This window comes from Rhodamnia argentea, chromosome 7 (assembly GCF_020921035.1).
Source record: "Rhodamnia argentea isolate NSW1041297 chromosome 7, ASM2092103v1, whole genome shotgun sequence".
Lineage (NCBI taxonomy): Eukaryota > Viridiplantae > Streptophyta > Magnoliopsida > Myrtales > Myrtaceae > Rhodamnia > Rhodamnia argentea.
The window spans coordinates 4,597,147-4,618,310 of record NC_063156.1 but is presented as its reverse complement, the minus strand read 5'-3'; the positions used below and the strand labels follow the sequence as shown (position 1 = coordinate 4,618,310).

Here is a 21,164-nt window from a genome sequence, read left to right as displayed (position 1 = left end):
CAACATCACATTTATCCCAAATTAATTGGACTTGGTGGTTAATGAACCCAAAAAATAAATAAAATAGAAGCAAAATCGATTGAGGGATAAGAAATAATTATATAAAAATAGAAATAAATATATATAGGGAAAATGGACTAAAAAGGACAGTTTGGAACATGTGAATTATGCCCATACATAACGCTAATAGCTTTCCTCCACTCCGTTCTAAGACAAACTATATGTTAATCTATTTTTCACTTCGTTAAATGTTATTTTACTACTTTCCCCCAAGTAAATTTCGGCCGATCTCTTACTTTTTTTCATGTCATGCTCTCGGTAACAAATTTCTGTTCTTACCGAAGCATCTAGGGATCTTCGAAGAATATGTCCAAACCATCTCAATCTATGTTCTCTCATCTTTTCTGCCACCGGTACTACTCCAACTTTTCATCAAATATCTTCATTTCTTATTTTATCCATTCTTGTATGACCACGCATCCATATTAACATTTTCATTTCCGCTACTCCCATTCTATGTTCATGTTGCCTCTGTGCCGGCCAACATTCAACTTCGTATAGCATTGCAGGCCTTACTACTATTATATAAAATTTTCCTTTTAGCCTAAGATGGATTTTGCGATCACACAAAAATCCTGATGCACTACGCCATTTCATCCAACCTACTCTGATTCTATGGCTTACATCCTCATCAATCTCTCCCCTCTTTTGTAATATTGATCCCACATATCTAAAAGTATCTTCCTTGGGTACCTCCTGTCCGAGCATATTCATGGATTCTTGATCTTCTCCTCTTACCGTGTCGAACTCACACTTCATATATTCGGTCTTACTTCAACTTAACGTAAATCCTTTAAACTCCAACGTACTTCTCCATCATTCTAATTTAGCGTCAATCCCAATCCTGGTCTCATCAATAAGCACAATATCATCCGCAAAAAGCACACACCATGGCATCTCATCTTGGATATCTTTTGTTAGCTCATCCATAACTAGGGCAAAAAGATAATGACTCAAAGTAGAACCTTGGTGTAAGCCTACTGTGATTGGAAAATAACTTGACATGCCGTTACAAGCCTTCACACATATAATAACACCATCATACATATCATTGATTACCTCTACATACTTTGAAGGTACTTTTTTATTCTCAAGAACCCACCACAAAACCTTTCTTGGAACCTCATCATACGCCTTCTCGAGATCAATAAACACCAAATGTAGGTCATTTTTCTTTTCTCGATATGTCTCTATCAACTGTCGTACCAAGAAGATAGCCTCTATAGTAGATCTTCCTTGCATAAATCCAAATTGATTTAGAGAGACCTTGGTCCCTATTCTTAAACGATGCTCAATAACTCTCTCCAACAACTTCATTGTATGGCTCATAAGCTTAATACCTCTATAGTTGGAACAATTCTGAATATCCCCTTGTTCTTGTAGATAGGCACGGGCTTACTCTTCCTCCATTCGTCGGGCATCTTATTAGTTTGGAGAATCTTGTTAAAAATGTTAGTTAACCAACTTATTGCCACATCCCCTAAGCATCTCCACACTTCTATAACGACACCATCGAGTCTCAAGGCTTTACTAGTCTTCATCTTCTTTAATGTCTCATTAACTTCATGCGTTCTAATTCTACGTACAAACCTTCTATTTAAATCATCAGAAGCGTCCTCAAAATCCACTTCACTTCTATCACTCTCTCCATTGAAAAGCTTGTTAAAATAGCTCATCCACCTTTCCTTAACTTCTGCATCTCTTACTAAGAGTTTTTTATTTTCATCCTTGAAGCATCTAACCTGTGTTAAGTCTTTACTTTTCTTGTCCCTTATCTTTGCAAGCCTATTGATACATTTTTCTCCCTCTTTGCTCCCAAGTTTTTTGTACATATCGGAGAAAACCTTGCCTCTAGCCTCTCGCACAGCTTTCTTGGCATTTTTTCTCGCCAATCATGCAGCATACAAGCATTTCAAAATTTAAAAATATGAGATTTCTCAAAAGCTTACCATTTTGACATCCTCAAAACTGTCTTCATATGGACCACCCAACTCACCAACCGACAGCACCAAGCCCTCCTCCTTGCTTGTGTTGTCGCCCCCTTGAACTCCGTCTCATAGCAATCGTCGAAAGGGATTTTGCCTCGACTCGTTAATCATGCCAAAAATCACAAAAAGAACTCCCCAGTGAGGCTTAACAAAGAAGAAGGATGATAGCTGGCCAAAGAACAAAACTACTTGACGAAGCACGAACAAAAACACTCGAACGAAGAGCATGAGTAATCAACGAACTGGACGGAGGAGTGAATAGCTAGGAAGCACCGACACTCTTCGGAGATCTCCATGTCATGCTGTGTTGTGTACAATTCTCTTCAACATGCGATCGACAAGTGATCGGCGCTTGAGACAAGCTAGCGATACACGAATTCAGCATTCCAACATGTCATTTCGACACACATGGGTCAATTTTAATTATTTTCAATAAATTAGAGGTTAAAATGCGAATTTATCAAAAATATGTATAAAGTCATATACCCAACCACCTACAATTAATATACCCAACTAGCTCAAAAAATATATAATTGTGAATCCCTAACAGAATAAGAAGAAAAAGAAACCCACCATTGATATTTTTATATAAACAAAAAAAATTATTATGTATATATAAAAAAATACATTTAATATACAACGCGATCCAACTTGTCGGAATTTTTTATTTTTGAGAAATGACGTGTCTGCATATCGTGTTACATATTGCGCATCTATATTGGTGCTACTTAGGTGAACAAAACTTAGAGAATGAAAGTAGGGCTTGGATATTTGGGGCAAACCTTAAACCACGTTGTTTTTGCACATGTGGACTTCTTCCTTTGAGCTCTATGCCATGTAAGAGAGCAAAATGAATGAAAAATGCCACGTTAATATTTTTCGTTAGCCTAATTAGATGGAATTAACGGAGATATTTGATTACACAAACATGATAAATTTTAAAACTCGATTGTACTTTTTGTAAATTTTATAATTTCTTGTGCACTTACCCCAAAAGAAAATATGTGTCACGGACTTCGTGCTTTGCCAAGACAAAATTTAATTCAAAGCGGTTCAACTTTTCTTTATCTACTTCAATTGAGGGACATGGAGGGCACAAAAGCTGCCAGGGCTGAGTATAATAGACCGCCTAAATCGGGAATCACTCGAATCGGATCGGACCAACTAAATTGGTCCGGTTTCCGATTCCTAAATGTGAAACCAGTGTCAGGCGGCGACACTGGTTGGTTCTAGAGAAAGCCGGAGTAATAGAACGCCCACTCGGATCAATAATATTTTAATTTTATTTATATAAAAAACCTAATTCCGACCACAAAAATAAAATACAAAACTTTTAATATTCTAAAAAATAAACAGCTCCTCCGGTACTTAAGTACCCTCGCTTCGATGCTCTCTCCAGTCGCCCAAAGACCCCAAACCCTTATCTCCCTCTCAGTCTCTGTATCGGTAGAGAGTCTCCGACTCTCCACTCTCTTGCTCAGACGCTTTCTCCGGGGCAGGAACCGGGAGTCCGGAGAGGAGTTTTCGCGATCGGAGGCCGCATCTCAGCCTCTCACCCTATCTCGCTCGACGCTCTCACGCCTCGACGGCTGGGTCCAAAGCGCAACAAGGTCCGATTCTCTCTCTCGTTAGTCTTCTGTGCGCTTTTCTGGTTCGATGTTGTTAGAGATGAAAGGGGTTTGAGTTTGCATTGGAAGGGAAGAAGGGATGTGCGTAGATCTGTGGCTATGATCGAGAGATGAGTAAAGGTTGCGGATATCCCAGCTGTCCCGTCCTAATTTGTGTGAAATAGAATTGGGATTTCTGTGTTTAGCGTCCCGTCCATGTTTGGCGGTCTAGAAAGTCTCCAAATCTGTCCATCTTCGAAACAAACGCAAGCTTGTTGGTTTGTTGATGCCAAATCTGAGAGGTACTAGAAACAATTGGTAATCTTGTAGGCTGAATGCAGTGGAAGGAATTTTTAAGGAGCTTGACTCTGAAGGTTGCTGATTGTAGAATAAAAAGTGATGTGGATGGTGAAGTTGAAGTTGTAGGTCTCGGTTAATCCATTCTGTAGCTGAAAATCCCTCGCGTGAAGTTGAATCTCATGTGTTATGTCAAATATCAATTGAACTGACTTAGTTTAGACATTTGCTCGATGATTTCTTAAACCTTTCATAGCTAAATGTGTTTAATGTGATCCAAATATGATGGTTTATAGTTATTTTCGATTCCTTTCTAGGAAATGAGAGTAACTGATATATGAACTCCGATTAATGCCAGGCCGCATCGAATCTGACGCAACACGTTCTCTATTTCCGCTCCATCATGAGCTCGCGCATCCCGAAGCCCCTAACGTGGTAAGAATAATTCCCTCAACTTGTGCTCTTAGTTTGGTTTTTTCTATTGTTCATTGTGGTTTCATTTTACTTGATTGCAACCGCACTAGATGGTGGATTGAAACCCCACTATTCATCATGCTAATTGAGGATGGCATGATGTGGGTTTTGCTTGCATTGTGTATTTTTGGGTTCCTGTTTGAGTGCAGCTAGTGCTTTTGGAGTTATGCAAGGAAGGAAGCGTATATTTAATGTTTCAAGTAGCTTAATTTGATGTGAAGTTTTTATCCAAGTAATATATACATTAATGTGTGGGTATGGGTTTTCCTAGAATATTAATGTGTTTTGCTTTAAGCCACGGGTTTAAGGTTTACCCGTTAAAAGCTCGACGAAGAAGTGACGTTGGGAAAAGGCGAAGGTAAGATTTGTTGCGTTAGATTTCATTGAAAATATTGCGAGTACTTCTTGCACGTTTTGTGATATTTTGATTTTTCGCTTTAGGTTACAATTCCCCAACGTCATAAAGATATTGTGGGCTATTTCGGGAAGATGATAACTTGCGAGAAACTGGAGAAATTTTGAGATTGGGATTCACACTCTTCAAGCCTCCTCCCTTTTGTTAGAGAATGGAGACGCTTATGGTTTCAAGATACATGACTTGGTTCGTGAGTGTGGTGCTTTAATCTCTTCAAAAGATCATCCTCTTCTCGTATTGAAAGATAAAGATAAGTCGATAATAGAGTTGGCGAGGTATGAACTTAATTCTTCATGATCACCCTCTTCTCGTGTTGAAAGATAAAGATAAAAGATAAGTCGATAATAGAGTTGGCGAAATACAAGCTCAATTTTTCATGATCACCTTTTTCTGGTGTTGAAAGATAAAGACAAGTCGATAATAGAGTTGACGAAATACAAGCTCAATTTTTCATGAGCGAAATGAACAAGTAGTTTCTTTACTTTTCAAGGTTTCATGGAATAGATCTGCCTTCATAGAACATGTATGATATGCCCTTTAGTCCAGAAGTCATAATTATGGGCAAGCTTCATGTGAGCAGTATGGGCAAGCAGCTTCATGTGAGCAGTGTGGGCAAGCTTCATGTGAGCAGTATGAAGAAGATTGTGGAGTAGCAATTAGTTTTAGTCGACTTGTTTTATTACTTGCTATCATGTATTTCATTTTGATTATGAAATATGAATTCCAACCCGACAAATTTCAAAAAACTTGAATTGAATAATTGGTCACGAATGATGGTACTATGGTCTTTGATTGTGGCGACTTTATAATAGTCAAATACTTCTAAATTTCCCCGGGTATGAGTGGCGTATTTTAAACTAATTAGTGTGTTGGAGATGGACAACTATGTAACTTCACATCCGAGCCACAAATCGTAGGCTCGATACTTTTGCAGGAATTCTTCTTGATAATTGAAATTTCTATTGACCATTCGCATCATCTTATTTTGTGCGTTTGGCTCTACACGGCACACATAAGAAAATGTTAGAAGATTTATTTGAAATTTATGTTTGAACAAGTCTTTTTTCTTCCATCATAAACCAACCTTCAAACTTAATCGGGACATATGTATTTAACCATTTAGACCTAGTTTATGAAATTCATTATCAAATTGCTTAGCTAGTAGCCGGGAGTCTCAATTAGTTTATGTTAATGGAACCGCGGTATCGTTGTAGCCAGTTGTTTTTTCAGAGACATCGGATAAAAAAGGGTATCGAAGCCAATTACTGATGGTCAGTGTCAAAACCTCAGGAAACAATAAATCCACTCGCAGTTTCAACACAACAGTAGCGACTCACTTCAACACGACAGTAGCGTAATAACGCTTGTGCTTGAAAGTGTGTCTTCTGGTGATGCACAAGTCCACATGAACATCAGCAGGAAGACTCTGCAGATTTGTAGTTTACCACCACTTCTAGATTCCAAAATATTAAACGAAATAGCACGACTTTACATAGGAAATTCCCGACCCCTTGAAAAAATAACCCTTACCTAATCATCAATGACATAATCAGAATTTTCGCGGTTCCGGTGAATTCAGTGCCCCTTGGAATGGATAAGAGAAGACTCCGTTAATTGCGTAGAATGGACAGGACCAGAGGCCAAATGGCTAAGAAGTATTTTTCAATTTTTGCTCAACGACGTCTAATCTTATTGTGAACGCCCATGTGTTACAATGTTAACGGGCTGGCTTACATTACGAAGAGACTGACAATTCAGGGGACGAAAACGAAGGGCTCTCGCCAAACCCGTCAAACAAAGAGACAAGGAGACGCCCCGAGTTCAAGTCGTCCTTCCAAATTTGTTGTAGCGTAGCCGACGGGTTCGAAGACCGACTGCTCCTGTCGACTGTTCCACTTCCGGGGCGCACGTATCAATATCATTAGACTCCTTCCCTACAGCGGAGGGAGTGACTTCTGCATTGGAATCATCGGAAGGAGTCACGGCGGTGGCGGCAGCTTCTTCTTGCCTGTTAGTGGGCGATGGGTCGGTGGACCATGCATCTACTGGCCCATCAACAGCCATTTTCTTCAGAGGTGACTGCTGCTCCAACTTGAAAGCATTTTGCATCTTGACTTGCTAAGCATGGATCAAACTGTCACAGTTCACAATAATACAAAGGTCGAGCACAAGAAGACGAATCTATCAGCATTGAAAAATGGCTGATAACAAAAAAGAACAAAAACTAGCCAAAAGAGTTTATCTTTTAGGGTATTGTAACGTAGATATTGGGGAACATTTTATAGCACGCCTTGCTGGAAGTGCCTCTGGCCGGGTCGCTGGACCTCGGCGGCTGGCTGGAGGTAAGCGAGGGGAGGGGAAGAAAAAAAATCATAAAAAAAAGTATAAAAAAATCATTAAAAATAAAAATAAAAAATATTAAAATATTCACTGGATGGATAGAATCGGCTGACGTTGATGTCGGTGCTGGGTGGCCAAAATTCGTCGGATGGACAGAATTGGCAAAAAAAAAAAAAAAAGACTTAGGACTGAATTATCACAATTGTAATAGGTTTGGAACTTTTTTCGTAATTTTCCCTTGTTTCTTTTTTGTTCCTGAGAATAGAGAAGTTACTTTTTTTTAACTTTTGTCTTTGTTCCCGGGAACAAGAAATCAATTTACATTCCAAACGGGGTTTTTGTTCTTTTCTTTTTCGGGAAACAAAAGAATAGAAAAACAAAGAATCGGAAATGTTGCCAAATGCAGCCGTAGTCCTCCAGACAAGGTGATATGTGTAGGACACTGAAACCAACAACTCCATAACCATATTCATAAACTACAGAAGATATAAACCAGTAAACCATGGTGCACTTTCAGTCTGAAGTAGAAAGCAGCCATGGAAACCAATAATTATTTTGAAAAGTGCATCGATATCTACTAAACTACCATCCTCCTTATAAGCTCATGCCACCAAGCGGAAATATTCAGCGTTATTACAAGGATGATGCCATTGCGTTCATCTATTCTTCCAGTGAGAACTTGTTCAATGACACATAACTAAACATTGACAATTTTGAATTTTCAATTGCAGTAGTCCTCCTAAAGCTATGGAAAAAATACAGAAGGCCCAAAAGGAAAACTCAAGATTGAACTCCTGAGAATTCCAAGTTTTTATCCTACATCTTATAAAGTTCAGTCTAAAGTCCAAATTGGCTTAAAAATTGGTCATTTGATCCCTATATCCAAAAGAGGAGGATGAAACCAATGTTGCGTGCTCATCCAGCAATGTCTTAATGGAATAGTCTTCACAGCGAACTAAGAATACAAGAAGAAATGGAAGGAAAGATTGAAACGAGACCATTGACTATGATGGTTCAAGGTTCTTGACGATTGCCTTTACTGGCACAAAATTAGGGATGTCAATGGATAGGGTAGGGTAGGGTGGCAACCCTACCCTACCTGACCGTTGAGAGAGGTGTCTGTTACCCGCCCCGATCTTAACTCGAACTGAAAATGAAAAAAAGCGGGTAGGATCGGGCAAAATTGACATCCCTACAAGGCATGATTCAGATTTCAGTTCACACAAGCATTAGCATAAGTTTGAGTCTCTTGCACAAGATATGAACCCACTCCCACCAAATAACTAATTGAATATTATAGGAAATTGATTTGCTCTGGATTGAGCCGTGGAGGAAATGGACTGTGGTGAATGAATGAAACAAACATCACGAGTAATATGAGGATACAACCTGCTAGTTGACTGAGAATTTTGCAATTAAGAGCTTTAACATCTACCTCAGCTCATCAAAAGCTGGCTGCACTCCACCGATAGAGAGGGCAAAAAAAAAATCGAAGGGATATGGAGGGCAAAAACTGCTTTATAATGCATTAGCCTCTCGCGGAGAACCCTAGCGCGTGCGCCTCTCGTCGCACGCCTCCGTTCTCTCTCAGACCCTCTCGCCCGAGTGGCGTCCCTTTCGCCCGACGCCTCCCTCTCGCGGTCTCATCTCGACTCTCGACCCTCGCCTCCCTCTCTTGCTCTTGCTTTTGGCCTATCGTGATCTCAATCGCATCTCATAATCACAGTAAGTACTTAATGCTCTGTCTTTTGCCGTTCTTCTTCGTAAGTATAAGCTAAGAATTGCCGTGAAAATGCATCTGATTTGATATAGGTGATTGCCGTGACACTGTCTCTCTATGAGTTTTGCCTCGCTTAGATCTAGCCCCTAGAACAAGACGCCCTCTAAGTGTTCGCTTGTTTGTGCCCCTTGAATTACGGGTCTCCTTTTTTTTACTTTATTTTTCCTCTCATACCTAAACCGAGACCTCCGGTCATGAAAACATGATAGACCTCGTTTATATGTGTTTTATGAACGATGCTTCCTCCAAAACCACGCCATGACCGAATGCTGAGTTTGCTATGCTGAACGTTGTACCTGCTGAACTTGTACTAAACTCGATGTGTTTATATCAAAAAATAGATGGCTAGGTTTTAGTGTAGATTTGGTTGAGTTCTAGTATTCATATAGGTTAGGAAGTTGCATCCTTTGTTTCAGGCCAATTTGAAGTTGTAGGTCTCGGTTCAATTCATTCCTGTTGCTGAAAATCCCTTGCAGTTGAATCTGATGTGTTCTGTCAAATATCAATAGAACTGACTTAGTTTAAACATTTGCAAGATGATTTCTGAAATCGTTCATAGCTAAATGTGCTTAGTTCAATTATTCTCGATTCCTTTCTAGGAAATGAGAGTAACTGATTAATGTATCAACTCTGATTGACCACCTCGGCCACCTCAGTGCTTCGAATCTGACATCAGCACTTTCCCAATTTCTGCTCCATTATGAGCTCTCGCATCGCTAATGCGGTAAGAATAATTTCCCCAACTTGTTGTGCTCTCTGTTTGGTTTTTTCTATAGTTCGTTGTGGTTTAACTTTACCTGATTGCAACTACACTAGACGGCGCATTAAAATCCCAATTATTCATGCTAATTGAGGATGGCATGTTGTGGATTTCGCTTGCGTTGGGTATTATCTTTTCTAATGCTTCAGAATGACGTTGTGTAATTATTATTTTTTTTAATTTTTTTTTTGTGAAGCTACTTGAATATTTCATGTAGCAAATAAAGAAGCAAAGAAATATGGGAGCAAGCTTCATATGAGCGGCATAAAGAAGATTTTGAAGTAGCGATTAGTCGACTTGTTTTGTTACTTTGTATCATGTTATTGTCAAACGGTCTAGTTGGGTAGTAGCAATTGTGGGCAAGCTTTATGTGAGCGGTATCACGAAGATTTTGAAGTAGTGGTTAGTTTTAGTCGATTTGTTTTGTTACTTTCTATCATGTTGCTATTCATTTCGATTATGGAATATGTATTCCACCTCGACAAGCTTTAGAAAGCTTGAACTGAATGATATCATGAACGATGGTACTATGGTCTTTGACTGTGGCGACATTGTAACAGCTCAATACTTCTAAATTTCGCCGGCAAACTCGAAGAACTGAACAATTGACGCTGTAATTGGAGTCGCAATTACTTTAAAATATATTTTGGGTACGGGTGGCATATTTCAGACTAATTAGCGAGCTGAAAATGGATTCCTATCTAACTTTGCATCCGAGCCCCATAAGGTTCGATACTCTTGCGGGAATCCCTCTTGCTAATCGAAATTTCTATTTTATCCGTTTGACTGCACACATAGGAAAATGTTCGAAGATTTATTTGACACGCAAGGCAGATGGTGCTTTCACAGACTCAGACCTCTGAAATGGATAGTTTCTTCGTCTAGAAGCATCGTTCTTTTTATAAAACAAGGGTACAAGGTTACAAGTGCAATTAGCCGATCACCTAAAGGGTAGCCAGCATAGCAACCCACCTCACACTCCAATCAGAGTTCTCCGGGGTGAAAAATTTCCAAGTCAAAAGCATGGAAACCATCATTTAATCCTTCCAATTATACATTTACTACCATTCATGTAATATCATTATCTTTGTTATAGAATTCCACCGCCCTTCTGAATCATGGTAAAGGCTCTGCACCTATCCTAAATGGAAGGACTGCATCATGCTTAGAAACTCTTCTTTTTAAACAATCTCCACGAAGCAAAGAAACCACTGTAACTTTCTTTCGAAGCTTAGGCTTATGCTTATGAACCCAGTTGATGTTGCGTATTACACAATTACTCTCAACAGGTCCAGACTTTCACAGTCCCTTGCTTGCACTGTATATTAATTCGACTCAGGGAGATGATGGAGGCTTTACTATTGCCTAATCATAGGGTACAGCTTTATCTTTATCACATATTCTTCGGCTTCAATGTGCTAGGAGTAACGGGTCAGTTGTGCTGCTACATTGAATGTGCGCGTGTCTATGATGAAGATCACAAGGACACAGAATCATATTCTCGAGGAGTAGCATCTGATGTTAGACTGCTAACAGGGTTCATAATATAGATTAACTGTGAAAATGAATGCCACAAAGAAGTCCCCTCCAACCCAGAATCCAATTTGCAAACACCTCACTCTCGTCATCAAGAACTCTTTCCATGTGATAAAGATCACAAAAGTTGGTGATCTCCACTAGTACTTCCAAAACAGAGGATCTTACAGTTGCTTGTTTCTGCAAAAAAAAAATTACTAAATCAGGCAATACTCATGCAAAACAAATGTGAAAGTGTGACGGGGCTCCGCAAAGGATTCCATTACCTGAGGCGGGACTACTTTCCTCGAGAATAACTCTGAGCAAACCACATGTGACCTGAACAAATAGCTTGAGCATCAATGCATGACTGAGGAGAGAAAGAGAAGTGGGAAACCTTGGTGCTTAGCGAAAGCCAAAGAGGATAATCCTTTCCACGCCATTGACATGCAAACAAAAGTAGAAATTTTTAATAAAGAACGAAGATCAATAACCTTGATCATCCAAGACAGGGATCAATATGAAAATATGAATTACTGACAAAGATCTGATAGTAACTACAACCATGATCAAAGAAGAAAAGCAAAGGCTATAGGCCCAAAGAGACAGTTTTGGTACAACCATCTGTACAATACCATGAACGAAAATCCATGTAGATGACATCCCACTTCATGGCACAATATTCGCCAAGCATTAAGGAAAAAAAGTTACACCGATTACCTGTCGGCCTTCACTCAATTTTTGCCTCACTACCTGCCCCAATATTGGCTGAAGAATATCAGGGAATGACATTAAAGCTAGAATGAATAAATTGAAACGCAAGATAAATCACAAAGATGAAAGTTAACACTTCCCTTCGCAGGCTGGAAAAACTCATCCACAACATTCTGTGCCCTTAAATCCTCTTAAGTTGAAAAAACCCAGAAGATGTTGAGGCTGTTCTTTTCTGAGAAGCTAGACCTGAACTAGTAGATGAAGCAGCTTGTCTTTTTTGTATCCTTCTTTCGGAACCTCTAGGTGTCCTCAATAACCTCCATGTAAAAGCTACGGCAACAGCAAACCCAGTAATTGCCCCAAGCAAGCACGAATTGGAAATGCAAAAGGACCAGGGTGCAGTGTGAGAAGTAGGCACCGGTATGGGGAATCACACATATCATGTTCTCAGACACTGAGATATACTAATCTAAGATACATGATCAGAAAGAGATTAACGATGTCGAAGAACCTTTTACCTCCCGGATATTTTTCCTATAAGCAATTCATGCAACGAAAGCACATCGCGTCAAGTTCAAGAACCAAGCCAAAGAGAACTCAACAAGTCAAAGCAACCCATATCGAGCAATCCTAGGCATTTCAAATCATCTGAGAGAGGGGGGGAAGAGAGGGAGAGTTGAGGGAGAGTGAGAGTGCATCTTGATGCTAATTTTAGGTCTGCTTCGCATTATCTGGGGAGTATCTTTCACAATAATCCAAGAATGAAGAATAAGCCAACAGAAAGCCCAAACTTATGGTTAATGTTTCTAAAAGTGGCTTTGCCACCACTTCTATCGGCAAAGACTCTAAATGTAGCACATGTAATCCCGTAACAATGTCAAACTTATTCGGATATGGCGGGCCGTGAAATCTGCCAATTCTGTCCCAACCAAAAGAAAGCCTTGCCATTGTTCATGGAAACATTTATATTGGCTCTTTCTCTCAACTGCCAATAGTAGTCCTATATTCACGCCGTAATTCTGTGAAAGAAGGTAAGTGATCCTGTTCCTTTTGAGTGTTCTGGAGAAAGTAATTAGAAAAGTCTCATCCACTACAGCGCCAAGCCCTTCTAAATCGGCACTTGGAAACTCATCTTACAATGCAATTTAGTTCTAGCGGACAGCGGCTGCTTAGAGTGCTTGCAAAACCTTGTTGGATGCATTCCGGCGTCATTTCCTGGGAACAAAGGTCTTAGGATGTTAGCTTTGGGTTTGTGTTATACGAGAGACATCCATTTCCTTCGTACCTTTCACCGTCTCTCCACCGAAAAATACTCCTCCTTGGGTCGTCTTTGAGCCATCGTCATGGTGCGAGCAAAACTCTCTTAGACTGAGTAAATAGCCACATCACATGCAGAAAATTATCCTCCGGAATTCATCTCAGCATGTTTACCTTAGAAGAGTATCTCATCCATTTGTACATGAACCACTGATGTAGTTTCCTGCTTCAGATGTAAGAGAAACTATGTGTAAACTCTTCCGTTTCTTCCTCTGGAGAAGGGATCCGAACACATTTCTTGGTAAGCAATACATTCTTAGAAATGTAAAAATTTCCAGAAAGATGTCACCGCTGGTTTTTAAGCATTTTTTTTCTTTTTTTGTCCATCATATGCCTCTGTAGAGAGTCGATAGAGCTTCAGTCAGTTCTGACTTTGTCCATCAACATTTTTTTTTTAGCTTGTTGCAATTCAGATGGTGGTCATGACCGTGATGATAGCAGTAGAGGCATAGCGATGCTTTTAATCAGTTTAAGAACACTTAGGTACGAACATTCTATTCGGTATGAACCCTTTCATTAAGAGTATTATTGGTATACTACTGTTAGATCTTGCATGATCCATGATACCTGTTACGGAAAACGCCAAGAGATGCACAAATTCAAGAGCAAAATAGCTAAGGATGAAAGTAAAATAAGAACGCACGAGACACGATTTACGTGGAAAACCCAAAACGGGAAAAACCACGGGGAGAGAGAGGGGTTTCACTATCTTCAATAATGTGTACAAGCGTACAATCAAAGATCCAAAGATCTAACAAGAAGAAGTGAAAAACAAAGGGTTTCGGGGCAGAAGTAAAAGCAAAACGTTATAATATGCTATTCAAGATATCATTTTTATAACCCCATCTAAGAAACCCTAAAACAAAGTGAATGATCCAAAATAACTTTATCACTAATTTGAAAGTCAAAAATATAACAAATCTCCACCTTGACTTCAAATCTTCGGAAGTGCGTTTTACCAAACGCCACAAGACCTCTCTCCCTCACCATCAAGAGTGACCACACAAGGCCACCCGCCAAACGATGGAATCGACAACGCACACCCCTAAACCTACGTGAGCGTACTCGATGTAGGAAACAAGGGATGAAACGCCACCAACTCCACCTAAGTAACTCAAACAGTGAGAACACCAACCAAGTCCAAACAATGCTTGAACTTAGTCAAAGGAATTGGTTTGGTCAACATATCTGTTTGGATTATTTGTCAGGGACTTTCTTCATTGTAACTGTACCCTTAGCAACCTCATCATGCACAAAGTGATAACGAATGTCAATGTGTTTCGTTCTCTCATGATACATCGCGTTCTTGGTCAACTGGATTGCACTTTGGTTATCGCAAAAGATAACGGAGGCTTCCTCCTGCTTTACCCCAAGTTCCGTAACTAAACGCTTCAACCAAAGAGCTTCCTTTGCTGCTTCCGTTGCTGTCATGTACTCTGCTTCGGTAGTAGATAAAGCAACCGTGTCTTGCAAAGTTGCTCTCCAACTAACCGCGAAGCCACCAAGTGTAAAAACATAACCTGTCAAAGATCTCCTTTTATCGAGATCACCCGCATAGTCAGAATCAACGAAGCCAACAACCGAATGCCCCGTATCACAATCTCTATTAAAGACCAAACCAACATCCGAGGTGCCCCGGATATATCGAAAAATCCACTTCACTACTTGCCGATGAGCTTTACCTGGATGTGTCATATACCCGCTCACAACACTAACTGCTTGGGAAATATCCGGACGAGTGCAAACCATAGCGTACATAAGACTACCCACAGTACTAGAATATGGAACTCGAAACATCTCATCTTCATCTTCTTTGGTTTTAGGTGACAAAGAAGCAGAAAGTCTAAAGTGAGACGCCAAAGGAGTATTTACCGGTTTAGCATTCTTCATGCCGAAACGTTCAAGCACTTTTTCAATATACCCCTTCTGCGAAAGGTATAATTTCCCAACTTGTCTGTCTCTGCAAATCTCCATACCTAGAATTCTCTTGACTGCTCCAAGATCCTTCATCTCAAATTCCCTGCTAAGTTGCTTTTTTAACAATCGTATCTCCGACATGTCATTCGCTGCAATGAGCATGTCATCCACATACAATAGCAAATAAACAAAAGAACCATCATGCAATCTCTTATAGTACACACAACTGTCATGCGCACTTCGCGAATAGCCATGACTTAACATAAAACTATCAAACCTCTTGTACCATTGTCGTGGAGATTGCTTGAGACCATACAAAGAGCGTTTCAATTTGCAAACGTGATCTTCTTTACCCTCAATAATGAATCCCTCGGGTTGAGACATATAGATTGTTTCCTCAAGCTCGCCATGCAGAAAAGCGGTCTTGACATCAAGTTGCTCAAGTTCTAAATCATAAAGGGCCACTAATGCGAGCAACACACGAATGGAACTATGTTTCACAACTGGAGAGAACACTTCATTAAAGTCGATCCCTTCCTTCTTACTAAAGCCCTTCGCTACCAAACGTGCTTTGAATCTTTCATCTTGAACCCCTGAAATTCCCTCCTTTTGTTTAAAGATCCACTTGCATCTAACGGCTCTTTTGCCTTTAGGCAATTTCACAAGATCCCAAGTTTGGTTCTTATGAAGAGACTCCATCTCTTCATTCATCGCAACAAGCCACTTTTCAAATTTAGAACAACTAGTAGCTTCACGAAATGTAGAAGGTTCTTCAATACTAAGCTCTTCAGAATCTGTAAGAGCATATGCTACTAAATCAGCAAAACCATACCTCCGGAGAGGCTTAATTTGCCTTTTAGCTCTCCCTACGACCAAAGTCCGATGTTGTTCCACTTCTTCTACTTCTTCTTTAATCGAATCTGAATCTTGTTGCTCACTGTCATTTTTTGACTGAATAGGAACATCTTCGAAAGTTCTCCTTAGATGCTCTACATTAAACTCCACCTCTTTCGCTATATCCTCTTCTTGAATATCTGCAGACTCAAGAACTTTTCTTCAATCAAGCATAGAGTTTTCATCAAAAGTAACATCCCTATCGATTATAAACTTTGGTGACCGAGGATCAGAACACCACAATCTATATCCCTTAACTCCATATGCATAACCAACGAAAATACCTTTCTTGGCTCTAGGTTCAAGCTTATCATCTTTTACATGATAATAAGCGGGACATCCAAATATTTTCAAAACAGAATAATCAGAAGGTTTACCAGACCATACCTCGTTTGGAGTCTTACATTCAATTGCAGTAGAAGGAGAACGATTCACCAAATAACATGCTGTGTTCACGGCTTCAGCCCAGAAATCTTTATCAAGTCCAGCATTAGAAAGCATACATCTAGCTCTCTCTAAAAGTGTTCGGTTCATACGCTCCGCCACCCCATTTTGTTGAGGTGTATACCTGACTGTTCGATGTCAAACAATCCCCGAATCTTCACAAGACTTGTTAAAATCACCTCCGCAAAACTCAAGACCATTGTCTGTTCCGAGACACTTTATCTTCTTGCCAATTTGATTTTCAATCAACATCTTCCACTTCTTGAATGTATCAAAAACGTCACTTTTACGCTTCAAGAAATAAACCCGGACTTTCCTAGAAAAGTCATCAATAAATGTCAGAAGATAAACCGCATCACCTTTAGATGTAACCCGTGCGGGTCCCCACAAATCGGAGTGAATGTAGTCAATCGTGCCTTTTGTCGAGTGCACCCCAAGATTGAAACTAACTCTGCATTGTTTCCCGTAAACACAATGCTCACAAAAGTCAAGTGAGATTGTATGCTCCCCACGCAGTAAACCACGCTTACTCAAGATTGTCATTCCTCTTTCGCTCATGTGACCCAACCGCATATGCCACAACCTTGATTTATCAGAATCTGAAGAGGATGATATATTTAAAGAACCAACAACGGTACTTCCCCGCAAAACGTAAATACCATTATTCTTGTTATCTCTCATCACAATCAAGGAGCCTTTTGAAATTTTCAGAACTCCACCTCCACCGGTATACATGCAACCAAAGGAATCCAAACCGCTCAAAGAAATAAGGTTCTTCTTCAAATCTGGGATGTGCCTAACATTTGTCAAAGTTCTTACTACATTGTCATGATATTTGATCCGCACCGTACCAATACCCACAATCCCGCAAACCGCATTGTTGCCCATCAAAACCGAACCACCAGTTACTTTCTCATATGTGTGGAACCAATCACTATTTGGGCACATATGGTATGAACAAGCCGAATCCAAAATCCATTCATCGTCTACACGACAATCCGAAGACAAAACAAGAAGAACATTATCTACATTAACGGACTCATTATCTTTAACCGGACTAGCCGAATCAGAACTTTCCATTGACTTTTTTCCCTTGGCTTTGAGCAAAGGACACTCGTTTTTATAGTGTCCGAACTTGTGACAATAGTAACACTCAACCTTTCTCTTATCCTGGCCCGACCTAGATTTCGAACGGCCTTTATTGTTACCGCGTCTATCCCGATGATTGGACCTTCCCCTAACAACTAAACCATCTGCTTTATCTGGACCGCTACTCGCATTCAACTTTGTACGCATCTCTCGGGAATTCAGCGAAGCCTTCACATCTTCAAGAGTTATGGATTCTCTTCCATACAACATAGAATTCACAAAATTCTCATACGAGGTTGGTAGTGAGCATAACACAATTAGGGCTTGATCCTCATCATCTAACTTCAAATCTAGATTTTTCATATCCATAACAATTTTATTAAATTCATCTAGATGTTCTTGGATAGGAGTACCTTCTTGCATCTTTAGCGTGTAAAGACGCTGCTTCAAGAATAATCTCGTCGTAAGAGATTTCTTCATATAGAGACTCTCTAACTTTTGCCATAATCCCGAAGCCGTTTCTTCATCAAGAACTTCACGAAGCACCTTGTCAGATAACGACAATTGGATGGTGCTATGCGCCTTCTCTTCCATCTCCTCGATCTCTGCCGCAGTCATGTCGTCGGGATAATTCCCATCCAAGGCTCTAACCGAACCTTCTCGACGCAACAAAGCCTTCATCTTAATCCTCCATAGCCCAAAATTGTTTTGGCCATCGAAAGGTGCCACTTCGAACTTGATAGATACCATCTCGAACAAAAGATCGAATTTCCTTGGCTCTGATACCAATTTGTTGCGGAAAACGCCAAGAGATGCACAAATTCAAAAGCAAAATAGCTAAGGATGAAAGTAAAATAAGAACGCACGAAACACGATTTACGTGGAAAACCCAAAACGGGAAAAACTACGGGGAGAGAGAGGGGTTTCACTATCTTCAATAATGTGTACAAGCGTACAATCAAAGATCCAAAGATCTAACAAGAAGAAGTAAAAAACAAAGGGTTTCAGGGCAGTAGTAAAAGCAAAACGTTACAATATGCTATTCAAGATATCCTTTTTATAACCCCATCTAAGAAACCCTAAAACAAAGTGAATGGTCCAAAATAACCTTATCACTAATTTGAAAGTCAAAAATATAACAATACCGTATTTGTCATGCTGCATTTTTGGTAGTACATACCCCTACGGTTTCGCTTATTTGTCATATATATGAGATCCGTGCATATGAATCTTCCAATTTCTTCTTGAACTTAACACTAGGAGCTGGACTTCCCGCTCCATTTTGTGTTTTAACACTTACAATTAACGGGAAGTCCTCAATGCGGATCCGGCGCAAACGCTTTAGTTTAGAAAGGGAGAGACAGTACAAGATAATTGCCGAAATTGCTCGAGGCCTAGCTAATCTCCATGAAGATTCTCGGCGGGGTTCGTCCGGTTCGACTCTTGAGTTCGAGGTCGAAACCGCTAATGCTACGGGGAAAGAACCAGTTCCGCACCATTTTATTGAGAATAAAAGAGTCTTGCACTCATCGGGATTTAAACTACGGTCTCCGGTGTGAATAAACGTTTTGATAACCATTTTTTTTTTATCAAGATCAATATTCTTGTTTGGAAAATGGGTGTCTTATATCTAATAACAATTCTTTGGACTTGTAACTAGAGAACAGAAAAGTGGCCGATTCCCGAGTGAAATTGTGATCAGCCTATTATGTTCTCTAGTATTTCGAAAATCTTGGATCGCTCGATTCTAATGAGTTGTGAGCTCGAGAGAAAGGCCTTTGAAAGATTTTTAAAATAAGCTCTCAAAATTGTTTATCAAACACTTTTAGCATTTGGCCAAGGGCCTTTAAAGGCCCAAAGGAACAAAGGCAAAATTGATCCCTTTCTTGGAATTATGATTCGCCAAATTTTACCAGAGGATTATCAATTTATCATCAGGTATCTCAAGTACTTCCACGAGATGAGAGTTGGGCTAAAATATGGGCCGATAGAAGTGAGCTTTGGGCCGACAGTGGAACGGCCCATTAGATGTGAGTTTGGCTCAAATCTGGCTTTTTATTATTTTTTTTTAGTTTTTAATTTTTTTTTGTGTTAGAGGCAAGAGTGAGGATGATTGGATTTTGGATAAGGGATGTCGGAAAACCCTCTTGCTTCATCCAGGGTTTTTGACACCTTAGCTTTAGCTCTTAGCCAAATTGAAGCCAAGGTCCGGATCTTCTTTGAAGATTACTCGTACAGGTAAAAGGAAAAGTAAAAACACGGGGATTGATTGATTTTTTTGTCTTCTCGGGCTTCGGAATGTGTTGAGTAGAGAAGAAACTCATCTCTGGTAACTTAAAGATCACTTCTTGAATTGTTGTGAATTGGCGAGAACTTGGGATGCCTCACAGTTGTTTGTGAAAATGTCTGCTAGAACCTGACAGTTAATCTCTCTCGCTTTTTTCCCTCTTGAGGTAACTTAAAGATCACTTCTCTTATGTTTGATGTCCCGTTTGATGAATTCACGTGACAGCTGATTTTCGCAAAAGTTAGGAGGAATGCACCAAAGTTTCCGGATAGATATGGCTTAAATCTGATGCCGTCGAAGGATGAGAATGAAATCTGAAATGCGAACATTGTGATGAATGCTTCATCTGGGGCATTCTGGTTTCTGATAACGTTGATGAACAGCGAGAGTTTTATGTTGGTCTTCTGCGGTTATCTGCAGATTTTGTGCCTGATATTGTGTACCATACGCCATTGCTGGATAAGAAGCTACATTTACGAACTTTCTTTTATGTCATTTACCATTATAACATCTAAATGATCTCACGTTCTATCAGGTGAGCGTCATAAGGAGAAATTTTGCACATACACAAATGGCGAGCATCACCATGACGCCAACTTTTGGCTCTGCCTTTCAGAGAGCAAGCACCAGAGACCACCGGAAATGTAGTCATGCCCTCAGGAGATGTCATGGCATAAGGGCAATGCGGATAGAGAAACCTCTGGAGGAACTGTACAACGTGAAGGTGGAGAGGAAAGTCTCGAAGGAGCGGCTCGAGGAGCTCGGGGTTTCGAGATGGTCAGTGTGGAAAACGGGCAAGTGCCGCTTGCCTTGGGACTGGCAAGTGGATCAGCTGGTGTACGTGGAGGAAGGGGAAGTCAGGGTCGTGCCCGAGGGGAGCCAGAATTATATGCAATTCTTGGCTGGTGACCTCATTCGTTATCCAAAGTGGTTTGAGGCTGACCTTTACTTCAATGGACCGTACCAAGAGCGGTATACTTTCCGAGCATATGGTGATGAGTAGTAAGCGCTCTCTCATGGCTTCTACTGACAAAGTGGTCTTTCTATCCGGCATGACTTGTTTCAATACACTCTCTGTTCTTGGTAGGTTGCGACTAGGAAGTCCGATGCCATGATGGATGGGTCTTAGTTAGTGCTTGGGTTTTGAGCAAATAAGGTCCATAATGTCTGTTACCAGTTTGGCTTATTTTGTACACCCATGTTATTCTAATTGAAAGTGCTGATTTTTATAGTGATATGAGCTTTGGAGATTTTATGCCGCAGAAA

At 40.1% G+C, this 21,164-nt stretch overlaps 1 protein-coding gene across 2 annotated transcripts in view; it reads left to right on the top strand.

Annotated features, from left to right (window-relative positions):
* The window catches only part of LOC115750940, a 23,813-nt gene extending 2,649 nt beyond the window's left edge, over positions 1-21,164 (top strand). The window contains exons 1-2 of one of the 2 annotated variants that reach the window (XM_030688575.2): positions 19,712-19,849; positions 20,434-21,164. In XM_030688575.2, the coding sequence (XP_030544435.1) occupies positions 20,470-20,901 (432 nt within the window). In that variant the 5' untranslated portion in view covers positions 19,712-19,849; positions 20,434-20,469 and the 3' untranslated portion in view covers positions 20,902-21,164. Of the gene's footprint in view, positions 1-19,711; positions 19,850-20,433 lie in introns of those variants that run through there. The other variant, XM_030688576.2, reaches the window with a different exon arrangement.